At 38.6% G+C, this 15,578-nt stretch overlaps 2 protein-coding genes across 4 annotated transcripts in view; one reads left to right on the top strand and one right to left on the bottom strand.

Moving 5' to 3' along the window:
- Positions 1-9,572, bottom strand: part of COPZ2 (COPI coat complex subunit zeta 2) — a 28,879-nt gene extending 19,307 nt beyond the window's left edge. The window contains exons 1-5 of one of the 3 annotated variants that reach the window (XR_009154914.1): positions 9,266-9,572; positions 7,120-7,188; positions 4,040-4,121; positions 1,017-1,108; positions 519-574 (exon numbers count right to left, since the gene is read on the bottom strand). Coding sequence is in view for 1 of the 3 variants with exons in the window: in XM_058181018.1 (XP_058037001.1) it covers positions 519-574; positions 1,017-1,108; positions 4,040-4,121; positions 7,120-7,188; positions 9,260-9,403 (443 nt within the window). In the remaining 2 variants the exon portion in view is untranslated. Of the gene's footprint in view, positions 1-518; positions 575-1,016; positions 1,109-4,039; positions 4,122-7,119; positions 7,189-9,259 lie in introns of all 3 variants that reach the window. The other 2 variants (XR_009154913.1, XM_058181018.1) reach the window with 2 other exon arrangements.
- NFE2L1 (NFE2 like bZIP transcription factor 1) overlaps positions 1-15,578 on the top strand; it is a 76,206-nt gene that overhangs the window by 16,553 nt on the left and 44,075 nt on the right. The gene's annotated exons all lie outside the window — the stretch shown is intronic.

Raw genomic sequence — 15,578 nt, 5'->3', positions numbered from 1 at the left:
TTTATGCAATGGGAGGCCAATAATGGAGAGCATAATTCAGAGGACAAGTTGAATTTGCTTACAAGGAATTCCTTTGGGGAAAATATATTGTAATGTCAATTCAACACAGCCAAGGTTAGGTTAGAAGTGATCATTTTCATTAGCCCACCAAGAATTACTTATGAATGATAGCCATATAAATCTTTTAAACAAACAAAAAATAATACTATTAAAATGCCAGAGGAACCCAAGAAAACTATAGATATTTCCTGGGAGATCTGATTTTCTTAAGAGCTTGCAACTTGATTTGCATGCTTAGACTAACCAAAATCCTTCCTTCTAAAGACAATGTTTCTTGCCATGTGCCAGGTCACTATAGGCAGCAATGTGCAACTGGGATTATCGATATATATATTCATACACAAGAAGGTTATGGATAGATTCAATGAGTTCTGATAATCTCTGCTCTCCAGTGTATAACTTCGGCCCTTGATAAAGTGATCCTTAATTCCCAACAGAAAGCAACAAAGGTAACTCACCGCAGCAAATGACTGAGGGATTCAAAGAGACAGGAAAGAACTGACATCAGCATTAACTGGAAAAAAAGTGGGATTCAGAAAAGAAATTCTTATCAATAACAGTCAATATCTGTTCTAAGCATATATTTCTGCCTAAGTACTGTAGTTCAGAAATCAATTGGAAGCAGAATCAAATTGGGGTTTCCACAAGGCTCTTTCACCTAGCAACATACTAGCTTTCTGCACAAAAATGATTTTGTGTAAATCATTATTTGGGGTCCCGTCCAATCAAGATGAGTCTCAGAAGTTCAATCAGAAGTTTCCTCCCTGTAGTTTATTTATTTCTTTGCTTCCTGTTTAACCTTGTCTTGCCAAAGAGATAAATTTTGGGAAAAGGAATCATGCACCAAATAGAAACTAAGTACAAATACGAAATGTAGAATATTATTTTGCCTATTCTTTGGCCATTTTTTCCTCATTTGCCTATGGTTTAAAAATTATTTTTAAAGGACACATTACCTCATTTTCATGGGAACTCCCCACCACATAAAAAAAAAGATCAATGCTGCTTTTATAGACTATAGTTAAGCCTTCTAAGAAAGCAATCTCACCTGTCGGAGAAAAAGAGAAAGAGAATTATATCAACCTTGAGTTCAAAGTATCCCAAAACTGAGAGGCTGGTGATTTGCCATATCTTATTTTGACTGTACCTTCTAACATCTGCATAATTCAAGTATTGTGACTCAAAAGAAAGCTTTCCATTGACCCTAGTCATTATTAATATGGTTTTTAAAAAATAAACCCTGGTTCAGGGTGAAATCTAAACATTTTCCCTACCGGTTCTGTGGGCATGGCTTAATTGTGGGCGTGGCTTGGTGGTCAGATGACTGGATGGGCATGGCCAATAACAATAAATAATAGAAATAATAAACAAAATATACAAAACAATAAGAAGTACCAAAAACCAACTTTCACACAACAAACACACAACACAACTGACTCACACACAATGTAAAAGGAGCTGCACTTTACCCAAAATGGCCCCTGCAACAAGCAAGAACCTCACACAGTCACAAAAAGCTCAAAAACCAAATTTCAAACTTTACACACACACAACACAACTGACTCACATACACACACACACACACACAAAATGCCATATACAGCTTTGTGAGATTTTGTGTGTTTGTGTAGTTAGAGTGAAACACTACAGAAACACACCAAGTCTCAGCTGCACAAATATTTTATTTTATTATTTTATTTTATTTATATTTTTTAGATCAGGGGTCTCCAACCTTAGAACTTTAAGGTTTGTGGACTTCAACTCCCAGAGTTCCTCAGCCAGCAAAGCCGGCAGATTGAGTTGCTCACTGAGGAAATGGATTTCAGGCAGGTAGATTCAGTTGCTAGCTGATGCAACCGATGTAAAGCATGGCTTTGCCAGCCCGAAAGGAGCAGCAATAAGGCAAGTGGGGATGGGGCATTGGGTGGGCATGGGTGGGGGCTATTGTAAGAGGTTGTTAAAAATGATTTTAAAAGCCTGTGATGATGAGGCAACTCATCTGGGATCGCCAGAGGAAAAAAAGATTTTAAAAGCTCCTCTGACGATCCCAGCTGAAGTTGCCTCATAGCAGCCCAGAACCTCTTAAAATAATTGTTTTAACAAGCTCTCCGGCTGAACCTTGTTTTGGCTCAGCTGGGATCGTCAGAACCTTTTAAACTCCTTTTTTTAGCAACTTCTTTGGCTGAAGAGCTTGTAGAAAACAGGTTTTTTAAGATTCTGGTGATGAGGAACTCAGCTGGGATTGTCAAAGGAACCTTTTAAAACCTTTTTTTTACAACCTCTTCGGCCAAAGAAGTTGCTAAAAAAAATAGTTTAAAAGATTCTGACGATCCCAGCCGAGCCGCAGGATCATCAAAGGCTTTTTAAAAAAACTTTTAAAGGCATGTTTCGGCTGACGAAAAACTGCTTTTAAAAGTAAAAAAAACGGCTCAGCAGAGGCAGGGGCAGGGCCAGGGAGTTTTGCTACCGGTTCTCTGAACCACCAGTCGCCATCGCTACTGGATTGGGCAAGCCGGTCCGAACCAGGAGCATTTCACCCCTGCCCTGGTTACTGGCAACCAAACCTATAGTTAGATTGGTAACAGTAGAATTGTGCCTGTTATGAAAATTATTCAGAATCCTGTGCTTTGGAAATTGTCCAACCATGAATTCTGCCTCTTTCTGCTACTTCTTAATGCAGTCCTTTTTTTCTAGCTTCAAGTTGTGCCTGAAAAAATAAACCTGCTTTAAGAGTTGGGTTAACTTTAATAAATCAACTCCTTCAAGCAATTGCCCATTCTCAGGTTTGCAAAAAAGTCTGAGAAAAGATTGGTTAATTTAGTGAATAGCAAAGACATGCTGTGTTCATGTCTGTATAAGGTCCAAAGCAGTGGTCCCTAACTTTTTCAACTTGATGGCCTGGCCGGGGGGAGAGGATGGTTCCATATAAATTGTAATCATGTGCGTGAGCCAGGGGTGAAATCTAGCAGGTTCTGGAGAACCGATAATAGAAATTTTGAGTTGTTCAGAGAACCCGGCAAATACCACCTCTGCCTGGTCCCAGAGTGCGGTGGGAATGGAGATTTTGCAGTATCCTTCCCCTGTCATGCCCACCAAGCCACGCCCAACAAACCACATCCACAGAACTGGTAGTAAAAAAAATTGGATTTCACCACTGGCGTGAGCTCAAGTAGCCACCACTCACACAAGTGGAACTGTGCATGTGCTTGCCTGCCACTTATGTGGCCTGGTTTTGAATGGGCAGTGACCCACTAGTGGGCTGTAGACTGGGGTTTGGGGACCCTTGGTCTAAAGCACTGAATTTTGAATCATTCTCAAAGCATGCCTAATCCTGAGCTTTGCCTTCATGATCACAATCAAATGTTGCCCCTGAGGGTTTTTTCTGTATGGTATAACACCCTGGGCATGTAAGTTTATGAAAGACGCCTGTTAAACCCATTCTACCCACTGCTTGACTCTTTGTTTCTGCTAGACTGGAGTTCATATAACAGGCTTAACCTCAAACTCAGATTGACAAAACATAATTGCTACAATCGCATACATGCCATCAATGGTGGGATTCAGCCGCACCACTTTGGGAGAACCGGTTGTTAACTTTCTGAGCAGTTCTGAGCAGTTCTGAGCAGTTTGGCAAACTGGTTGTTGGAAGAAATCATTAGGGCAGAGAACCAGCTGTTAAATTAACCAGCTGTTGAATTGCATGCCATGCCCTTAAATGAACCATATTATGGTTTAACATAAAAAGTGAGTTCATACAATAGGCTAAGGATTTCTCATAAACTCTGAACCACAAATTGCACAACTTCATTTTTGCCTACTCAAGTGTGTTGCATAAGTGTACTCTATATTCTCTTTGCTACCCTGCTCCTTGAAATACATTATGTGACACAGGAAGGACATCAGAAGTGCTAAATCAAGGGTTTCTGTTCGGCAGGTGAAATGGTCCAGTTGCTGAGTTTTGAGACAAATTTTTACTCACTTTCTGTCTTATGAGTTTTGTTGAAGACATTTCTCTCAAAGCTCTTCTGTTCTTTTGTTGATGAAAATGTGTTGTCGTAATACTGTGGACAGCCAGAAGAGGAGATTTAAAATAGGGTTGAAACAACAGAGGGATGAGAAATGATTTGTGAATTGGAGTTATCTTTATCCAAGACCATCATACAGTACTTCTTAAATCAGTGGAGACAATTTTGGCCCAACAAATGTTGTTGATTATAGTTTCCATCATTCCTCATCATTGGCTGTGTTGGTTATGGAAAATGGGGTACCATAGCCTTCCAAAAACATACAGGTGAAAATAAATGTAAAAAGTACAGAATTTCTCCATATATAATTTCTCCTTCTTATGGCCTTTAATAATGCAACATGTTTATCACCTATGTTCTTTTTTCCTAAGTTCTCTTATTTGTTCTCTTCCCGTGCTTGGCTTAAATTGCATTTTACCTGTCATCTCATTCCTTTCTAAGTTCATCTCTGTGTTTCCCTCTAATGTGTAATCTGTGCACTGGTAAATTTAGATGTTAAATTGAGTTATGGGAGTGTGTGTGTATGTGTGATACACAATAAAGTGGACATACATTTTGAAGATCTTCTTAATAGGGCCCTGATATCTGTGGCCTAAATTCTGGCCTCAAGAGCACCACTGCACACACATAGGCTTCTCTCCAGGATGATACAAACCATGATCAATTAGGATTTCCATCCTCAGAGACAACACCCCAGTGTCTGGAATAGCCTCTAGTTGTTGACAACTCTTAATTGGTTTTGGCGGTTTTGTCAGGCTAAATAGTGTTGGTAGTGGTTAATACTTGATAGGAGTTCATCAGGAAATTAAGACAAGAAATTAGTCCTCAAATTACAAGCGCAACTGGGAGTAGAATTTTCATCATAAATCAGGTGACAACCAATTTTATGACAATTTTTATAGTGGTCAAGCAAATCGCTGTGGACAATAAACTGATCAAGCTTTCTCAATCGATTTTTTTTTTTACCGAAATTGGTAAAAAATAAGGGTTCTGGAAGATGCTACAACCAATTGTAAATGCAAACTGGTTATCAAGTGCTCAAATGCAATCATGTTAAAATTGTTAAACAACTGTTTAAACTAATGGTCATAAGTTGAGCACTGTACTGGGAAGTTAAAAAAAATCTGAGAGAAAGACATTAGCAAACTCTCTCCCTGTTGGTACCAAAGTATATTGACGTGCCCATCTCACCAACAGCTGTGTCTAATTTGAAGGAGTTCTTAACCTTTATTTTAGACTGATGATGATCAAACTTCAGATGGGCCAATAGCACCAATGATAGTTAGCAACTGGCATAGACCATTATGGGTACTGAACAATGAGTAAGGTCTATAATCTGACTTTTTATACAGCAATTGCCTATATTCGGTTCCCTACCTAATCAATGTAGACAGCCAAACTTTTCCTGATTACTTAAAATAAGGATCATTTATTCAATTGGCTTATTTATGTGTACTTTCAGTGGGAGTTAATCAACAATTGTTTTAGATAATTATTTTATATTTTAATTATTGGTATATTATCCTTGATGATAAAATCACTCTAGATGAAAGATAGTGAATGATTGATATTAACAGTAATAACAATTACAATAATAATAATGGAGATTCCAGCCTTAAGTTGTGATCCCTGTTGGAATACGTGAAACTGATTTCAAAGTAAAATCATTCATATACTTATTCTATAGGATGGCTAGAATTTAAGAACTTCAATATATCCTCAAAAACCTTATTGTTTATATGTGATCTGGCAGCAGTTCTGCTCCCTTGGCGTCCAAAACTATGTAGCAGAAAATGCAGAATAAGAGTGACAAGTAGATGAGTTTTATTCCAAATAACTGCTTGGACAATTGGGCTTTTTATTATAGGAAGTAGACAGCTGAGGCAGCTGGGACACTTAATGGAGCTTTATGAAAACAGCATTGAGGAGGAAATGAATTGAATGAGACATAAGTGATAAATTGGGAGTGAAAATGTTTTCCCTGTCAGTATACTACAGTGCAGGGACACTGACAAAATCTGACATATAAGAGAGAGAAAAATCTTCCAATTGTAAGGAGCAATTGACAGAAATCATAAGATATTTGCAGTGGAGGGTTGCTCCCGGCTCTGTCCAGTTCTATAAAACCTGTAGTAAAATCGGTGGGAGGCTCTGCCCACCCACCCCCGCTGACATCATCAAGGGGCTTCTGCACATGTGCAGTAGCTTCTGTGCATGTGCAGAAGCATGTGTGTGCTCCCGTTGCAAACTGGTAGTAAAGGTAAGTAGAACCCACCCCTGGGTATTTGGCTACAAGCAGCAAAAATGGTTTAAAAAGAGAAGATAGCAAGGAATTCTCTTGGATAATTTCAGAGGCTCCCAGAAAGACTCTCAGACGCCTCAAATGCATTTTTTGTAAACACAATAATATATATATATACAGAAATAGAAAGGGGAAATTATGAACTATGTATGTGCAAAGGGGGTAAACCTATGAATTAAACAGCCACTTCAGACCAGTGGTTAACTGCTAGTCTTGCCTTAGTTATGAAAGCTGGTGGGATGAAATTGGGTCATTCTCAGTCACTTTCTCTTAGCCTAATCCACCTCAGAGAATTGTTGTGGAGAAAACTGGAGAAGGAAGGGGTGGAAGCCAAAAGAAGGAAATCATATTCTCCACCTTAGAGAGCTTTCTTAACTCTTCCTGACCTTAGGTCAATCAAACCTTCAATAAGTAAGCAAAATGTCAAATAGGGGCCAGAATAGCTCAAGCTGTAAGGAGCCTGTTATTAGAACACAATAGCCTGCAATTACTGCAGGTTCAAGCCCGGGCCAAGGTTGACTCAGCCTTCCATCCTTTATAAGGTAGGTAAAATGAGGACCCAGATTGTTGGGGGGGGCAATAAGTTGACTTTGTAAAAAAATATACAAATAGAATGAGACTATTGCCTTATACACTGTAAGCCGCCCTGAGTCTTCGGAGAAGGGCGGGATATAAATGTAAATAAAAAAAATAAAAAAATAAAATAAAATAAAATTGCTGGAAGTATCCTACCTTAGCCAAAAGTCGCTGCCCAAAGCTGTCCAAGATGAAAATTGCTTTAATGGTGTACAGAGATGGTTCCTAAAATCAACATTAATTGGTTTTATTTTATTGCAAGATTAAGAAAACAAAATAATTAAACAAATAAATTAGAAAGAGAGGCACTAATAAAGGAGAACATTTGTATTTCAGAGCACTGCACACCAGAACAACTAGACACAAGAAGAGTTTCTTCCCGAATGCCATCACTCTGCTAAACAAATAATTCCCTCAACACCGTCAAACTAGTACTAAATCTGCACTACTATTAATCTTCTTATCGTTCCCATCACCCATCTCCTTCCACTTATGACATGGCCAATAAAAAATTCTATTCTATTCTATTCTATTCTATTCTATTCTATTCTATTCTATTCTATTCTATTCTATTCTGTTGGAATGAGGGGTCTGTGGTGCTCTCTGAACATGGTTGTTTTCTGGCAGATGTTTCATTTCCCACAGTTTGCAACATCACCAGTGCTGCTAGGGAGTGGAATTTGCTCTCAATTTATGCTCTAGTGGCTTGTCCTGTCAGTGTTCATGGGAGTGGTCTTCTGGTGGTTTTTGTGGGGTGTGGGTGTGGGTGTGGGGGTGGGGGTGTGGGTGGGCTATTTACTGTTGGGTTTGTTTGGCAGTTCCTTGATTGGAGTATTATTCACTTCTTGACTGTAGGTGTGATGTCAATCTTGTTATTAATCGATGCTCATCTGGGTGTACATTGCTGATGAAGAGGTATTTTGGCATTTTTGCTACCTCTTTGACTTGTTGATGGTTTCTTTTGCACAGTATGTAGATGTTATATCTATGAGTCTATTGATGGCTGATTTGTCAGAATGTTAGGATTCCAGGAGTTCTCTAGCATTTTTTATTTGGCATGATTTAAGATGATCACAATTTCCTAGTTAAAATTATGGTTAACTTTGCTCATTTTCTGTGAAAATTAATGAGTTTTCATCATGTCTTGTGCTAGTTGGTTTTCATGGATGTGTTCTCTTAGTCTTCTGCCCATTTGCCCTATGTAATGGCTGGTGGAATCATTACACTGATTCCAACATTTTGGTGATTCTTGTTTTTTCTTCCAGGCCCGTTTAGTCTTCTGGCTTACTTAGGGTGTTTTGGAGGGCTTTACTTGGTTTGTGTCCTACATTGATGCCATGTAGTTGTAATAGTCTGTTGATGGTTTCTGAGATGTTTTTGATGTGTGGCAGTGTTATGTTTCTTACACTTGGGTTGTTTGAAGCATATTGGGTTTGTGATATATTGAGTGGGTGAAAGTGAGGTCCTTGATGTTCAACTCTATTCAACAGGTTTTTCTCAAACTTTTCTTTGTATTATTTCAACTAATATTTCTACATGTCTATAGTTAACACACTTAATTCTCATCACAACCTATCATTTTTTTAAACTTTCTGTACTAATGTTCTGGATTCTATTACATTTCTAGTCAAACCAAAAGCACAATAGGAAGGTATCAATAGGCTGGGAGAAAAGCTTTAGTAAAGCAGTAAACACCAAAACCAGCTCAGCAAGGACAGATGATACCGGCTGTGTTGGTGATAGAGATGGGAAATCAAGTAGAGGATTAAAAGCATTCCTGAATAGCATTGCCCATATAGAAACATTTTTTTGCTACTGTTGTTAATTAGTTTAAGTATATGCCAATATGTAGCAAATTTTACATTACAAGGATTCTGCCTTGACAGCATAATAAGCAAGCATCAAATCAGAATTTGCTCTAACAGTGCAGATGTGTATAAATTATTTCAATGTTTATTTTTTCCTTTCGGTCTCCTTCCCTTCACAATTCTATCCAACCCTACTCTGGATAATGCTTTAGTTCAGATTGGTGTTTTCCTCAACTCTCCCCTCATTCCACCTGTAGTCCCAAGGACTCAACCCAATGAAAATCAGGCCATTATTAAGATCATTTCATTCTCTTTTTATCCCTCTCAGGAAGATTTCTCCTTCCAGTATCCCAGTATTCCTTTTTCTGCCTGGGCGAACGCGTGCCAAAACTTTAGAGACTGAAGTTCTTACGTAGGCATTTGTGGTGATGCCTTACCCCTCCCCCGTGGCGCCCGTCTTTCTTGCAGCTGCTTGCTCAACCGCTTACCAGTACCAGAGCAGAGGGGATTTCCATGGCTCCAGACGGCACTCCGCCGGCGCGATCCGCACCTCCACCTCCTCCTCCACCGGATCCCCTAGCAGCGTTCCCGAGGTGGTCGTGCTGACGTGGCCGGGCCTCTGCTTTTCTCATCTCGGGTCGCTCAACGCCAGAGCTCAGTTCAGATCAACTGAACTGCTCCGCCCCATTCGGGCATTGGGTGGGCTGCAACGCCCCCCCCCCGCCTTCCCGGCCTCTAAGTATAGAATGAAGGACCACTTCTTAAAATGTCCACGCAGGGAAGAAGCGGCGGAAGAGAGGGGCGGGAGGTGTGGGAAGCGAAGTTCTGCCAATCTGTAGTGAGAGGAAAAAGGGCAGCCAAGAATTTGACGGAAACATAGAAAACTGACAGCGGGAAAAGACTCGGTGGTCCATCGAGGCTGTCCTTTGAGGTTTTTGTTTGTTTGTTTTTGTTTTTCGATTTCTTTTAAATTTATTAATTTTAATTATTATTTTTATTTATTATTTTATTTTTTCAGATGATGGACATTTGTTTATCCCAAGTATGCTTAAACTAAGTTACTGAGGATTGATCTTCTACTTATTATATGCTATATAATCTTTTTGTATGATACATACATACATTGTTGTGACAAAATAAATAAATAAATAAATAAATAAATAAATAAATAAATAAATAAATAAATAAATAAATACTTCCACTGAAAGTTGTCTCCAAACTTCCACTGTGAAGTAATGCTTTTTAACCTTACTTTTGAAGTCTCAGTTTGAGGTTATGCCCCTGTATTTTCGATATTTGCTTAATAGTGAAAGCAGTGCCTTCTAGAACCCTATTCATGCCCTTAATATATTTAAAAGTTTTAATCCTGTCACCCCCTTTCCCTGCTGTACTCCAGGCTGTACATATTCAGTTCCTCCAATCTCTTCCTGTTACATTTTATCCCTCAGACATTGCACCATTTTTGTTGCCCATCTTTGGACTTGCTCAGTCTTATCGATATATATATTTTAAGCGAGGTCTCCAGAACTGGAGACAGTGTTTTAAATGGCATCTGATTGAAGTCTTATATAGTGGAATTTTTCCTGCTGATGATCCCTGTAGTGATGCATCCTTGAATTATGTTTGCCTTCACAACTGGCCACACAGTTTACTGACTTCGCAGTCATCTGCTATGAGCAGATCATTTTAGTTTTTCAGGAGATGGAAATAATTATTTATTTCCTTCCTTCCTTCCTTCCTTCCTTCCTTCCTTCCTTCCTTCCTTCCTTCCTTCCATAGTCAACCTTTTTATACCTACCGTCCACTTTTGTATCTGTGTTAGTAGTAAAATTGTCTAACTGCCCACCAGTTCCACAGTAATGTGCCACAGTATCATCTGCGCATGCCTCTCGCGCATCGTGGATTGGGTTGAGGTGGGGGGCACCGGCTACCAACTCTGCTTGTCTGTTACAGTTGGGAAGTGTGGGGGGAGATTCTGGGATGAGGCTGTTTTGTTTGCGGTCACACTATAGCACCATTTAGTTTCACTTACATAACATGAACTAAATTTATGTGAGGGCAATACAAATAATATATTTTCAGAAATTTAAATTGTCATAGGGAATTTTATGAAAACCTAATGAAAATATTTTTAAATAATGCTATGAATTTTTTTTAAAAAAATCAAATTTAAATTAAAAAATCAAATTAAAAAGAAGGAAAGTGCTTCAAAACTCGTACCGCCCACCATAAAAGCTGGAACGCCCACTAGTGGGCGGTAGGGACCAGATTGACTTTCCTTCCTTCCTTCCTTCCTTCCTTCCTTCCTTCCTTCCTTCCTTCCTTCCTTCCTTCCTTCCTTCCCTCCCTCCCTCCCTCCCTAGGATCTGAAAAATGGGGAAATATTTCTCAACTCATGATCTTTGCCATTATTCAAAATATTTTGGGTAGAAACTCACAGCCTCACATATAGAAACTGTGGAAGGATTGGACAGCCGTCTGATGGTCCCTGGATTATCTGCGCATTTCTAATTTTCTCTTCTTTCCTCCCACTTCTGATACCTATAGTTGTTGAGCTTTTTGGCATTATTAGGAGTAAATTTAAACCCAGTGAAACTCAACTAGCAAATCTTTGAAAATGTTTTGAAAACAAACTTTCTTTTTCTTTCTTTCCTTTATTTATTTACAGAACTTTGTAAGATGCATGAGATAGTAGTTTCACATTGCAGATGGCTAGAAGTTGAATAAAATGGGTATATTTCAGACCATGATATAAATTTATGGCAGAAAACAGATTTTATAAGAGCAGTTTAGAGTTTAATGTTGCTTTTCTTAGCTTTGTGTCCATTTGGTGAGAAATAAACCATAGAATTTCAATAGAGACTGCAGCGTTTCTTTTCAACCATGTACAGGTAGTCCTTAAATTATGACCACAATGGAACTCAAAATTTGTGTTGCTAAGTGAGAAATTGAATCTGCTAAGTGAATCACTACAGTTGCTAAATTAATAACACAGTTGTTAATTTACTAATTTATGTTTGGTTAATATTATAGTGGAAAGGAATTATAATACTGAGGGTGAAGATTCCTTCTCTGAGCTTGTGGGCTGATTTCCGAATGTTTTGCTACCAGACTAGATAACATGAGAATGAACCTTCACCCTTATCCTACACCCGAGCTACATATATTCACCACTATTGCAAATAATGATACTTTTAAGATAGGTCTGTCTCTCTCTATCTGGAATGCTTGATCCAGTATTATTAAAGTATAATACTAGAGAAGAAAAAAATTGAGAAAATGATCAATGTTCTAACATAACCCATTTAAAGCTGTCCTATAGATTACAGCATGAAAGGCTGAAATCCCCTCTAAAAGTAACATCTTTAAATCAGGCTTGACTCTGGTGGCATCCATCTGGTTTTCATAGCAATATGAGTTTGCTACTGACTTCTTTTGAGATGACTTTGTCTTCATAAGTGGGTCAAAGTCAGTCAAAATTCATAGGTGTTATCACCTAACTGGGCCAAATTCTTATCAGATACTAGTAAATTCTTATTCGGGGCCATGACAATAAAATATTGGAGTGTTTCCAAGCCTGATGGTATTCTTAATGTGGAGTTCCTAGTTATGGAAGGGATCGAATGTATCTCTTTCCATGGCAAATGAATTTTATTATGGTCTAATGGTGCCATTACTGTTGGGATAATTGGTACAGACCTGTTCTTCACAGATCAGATAGTCTGAAATTCGCATCTTAAAGTACAGTATTTAGGAAATAGAAGTGCTGTGCTATAATTGGTACATAGTGGGACAGGGTACGAAAAGAATAGAAAGAAGGAACTGGAATGAAATTGGGGAGAAAGGGATGGAAGAAAGGCTAGAGCACACTGTACTTAAGGAAGACATCTAATTTAGTATCACCTCATCCTTAGCAGTACTGCCTCTATCTGGTGCAGAAAAGGCCCAGGGCTAGAAAATCCAGCCATTATTTCTCAGAAAACAAACCTCTTTATGAAGGAAGAAATGTGAGAAAATCTGGATCACATAGAAAGCAGATTATTCTGAAGAAATAAATTGCACTACGTTTACAGAGTTTCTTTCCCTCTGCTACAGTTGTCTACTTGGCTAATGAATCTGGGCATTCCACTAGAAATTATAGTTGATGAATGAATCTCTGCTATGACATAATCCATAATGCATACTCCAACAGAAATGTCTTCAGCTAGTACTTTCTAAGTGTTTTGGATTTCAGCTCCCTATAATTCCAAATCCCAAACAGCATTTTCTAAAACGAAAGATTAACAGATATGGATGGTAGCAGTTAGAGAAGACCAGTGGTGAAATCCAATTTTTTTTAACTACTGGTTCTGTGGACATGGCTTGATGGGCGTGGTGTGGCTTGGTGGGCATGATAGGGAAAGGATACTGCAAAATCTCCATTCCACCCCATTCTGGGGCCAGCTAGAGATGGTATTTGCCGGTTCTCTGAACTACTCAAAATTTCCACTACTGGTTCTCTAGAACCTGTCAGAACCTGCTGGATTTCATCCCTGGAGAAGATTACCCAAAATTCTTGGCTGTACAGCCAAGTACAATACATGTCCTTTATGCTTTGTGAAGCATAATCAGTAAAATGATTATTGCTGTTATTCAGTCGCTAAGTCATATCTAACTCTTTGTGACCCCATGGACCATAGCATGCCAGGCTACCCTGTCCTCCACTGTCTCCCAGAGTTTTTCAAATTCATGTTCATTGCATCGATGACACTATCTAACCACCTTATCCTCTGCCAGCCCTTTCCCCTTTTGCCCAATCATGCCCAAAATGAGAGTCTTTTCCAATGACTCCCCTCTTCTCATTAAGTGGCCAAAGTATTTGCATTTCAGCTTCAGTATCTGTCCTTCCAAGACAAACATGACACAACCGAATAATAGAAAAGCCAAGGTGTGCATTTAACTAGGTTTGTGAATAGCCAAATCATAACAGATATATTTAATTGCCTTAGTTTCTTTGGGTGGCTATGTCTAAGTACTGCCGGATTATAATTTTATATATTTTTAAAATTTTGTTCATCTTCAGGTAAAGCTGTGTTCTAGTTCATTCATAAGATGTGCATTTTTGGTACTGTTCCAAATGTACAGCACCTCCCTTATTGTTTGGGACAATATCTAATCAACACGTTAATGATGACTAGTTCATCTGAAAAGGGTCCAGATGCTTCGCTACTAATTGCTTCCATGGAAGGGAATACTAAATACCTATGAGAAGTTGTTGAGGATAAACATGCTACTGGAAAAGCTTCAATTAGTGCATAAAGGGGTCAATTAACTTGAATTCTTCAACAAAGTCCTGTAGAAGTTAAGAAAAGGGGAACTTTGAAAGGACTTTAGTTAATTCTGACAGGCTTTGTACATTGAGACAGCTCTCTCTATTTCAGCATTATAGCTTGTCTTGAATTTATAATAGCATTTAGTACTGCCACTTTGTACAGTTGAAAAAAAATGTTGGGTTAGATCTATATACCCATTATATCTTCCACTAGTATTATGATTATTTCACTATTGAACATAATGCACAAGTTCTCCCTATTGATGCTATTTTTCTTTAAAAATGTATTTTCAATCACTTTTATGAGGAATGTTTTGAACTATTATGACCTTTGTCTCTAGCAAGCTCAACACATTCCATATTGCATTAATACTTTCATTCTTATTTCTGGAATATTCCTATAGAAATTGTATATTGTATTGTATATTATTTATGGAGTAATAAGCTAGATCCAGATTGGAACTTTTCTTATTACTCCATAAACTGGATTATATCATGAACATAACTGCATGATTATAGTATGACACTGACTAGAATATGGAAGGGCAATCTGGAAGATAGAATAGAATAGAATAGATTTTTTTATTGGCCAAGTGTGATTGGACACACAAGGAATTTGTCTTGATGCATATGCTCTCGGTGTACATAAAAGAAAGGATAAGAAGGAAGCTTTGATAGCCAAAGTGGGCTAATGATGCAAAGTGGTTGGGGTGAACTTTGTTGCAATTCTTAACTTTATAATTATGTATTATAAATAATAATTATAGTTATTAGTCCTAGACTGCTTTTTTATTTGTTTCATATTCACACTAGTGATAAACTGTACTACCAATATTCAGTAACAATGAGTTGAGGAGGCTATAAAGGCCACATGATCATGGCATCTGGCCCACTCAATTCCTGGCAAATAGATGGGGAAGAAATGCAGGTAGTGACAGATTTTATTTTCCTGGGCTCCAAGATCACTGCAGATGGGGACTACAGCAGGAGTGAAATGCTACCAGTTTGGACCGGTTCGGCTGAATTGATAGCGATGGCGGCGGGTGGTTCAGAGAACCGGTAGCGACAGCAGCACAAAGCTCTGCCCACCCACCCAGTTGCCATTCCTGGTTACTTCCTAGCAAAGAAGGATTTGCGCATGTGCAGAAGGACACACACACTTCCAAACCTGTAGGGAAGGTAAGTAGATTTCATCCCTGGACTGCAGGCAAGAAATTAAAAGACACTTGCTCTTGGGAAGGAAAGCTATGGCAAATTTAGATAGTATACTAAAAAGCAGAGACATCACCCTGCCAGCAAAAGTGCATATAGTCAATGCTATGTTTTTCCCAGTTGCAATGTATAGCTGTGAAAGTTGGACCGTGAGAAAGACTGAGCGCCAAAGAATTGAGGCCTTTAAACTCTGGTCCTGGAGAAGACTCCTGCAAGTCTCTTGGACTGCAAGATGATCAAACTAGTAAATCCTAGAGGAGATCAACCCTGACTGCTCTTTAGAA

This window comes from Ahaetulla prasina, chromosome 4 (assembly GCF_028640845.1).
Source record: "Ahaetulla prasina isolate Xishuangbanna chromosome 4, ASM2864084v1, whole genome shotgun sequence".
Taxonomy (NCBI): domain Eukaryota; kingdom Metazoa; phylum Chordata; class Lepidosauria; order Squamata; family Colubridae; genus Ahaetulla; species Ahaetulla prasina.
This window is presented reverse-complemented; position numbering and strand designations above follow the sequence as displayed.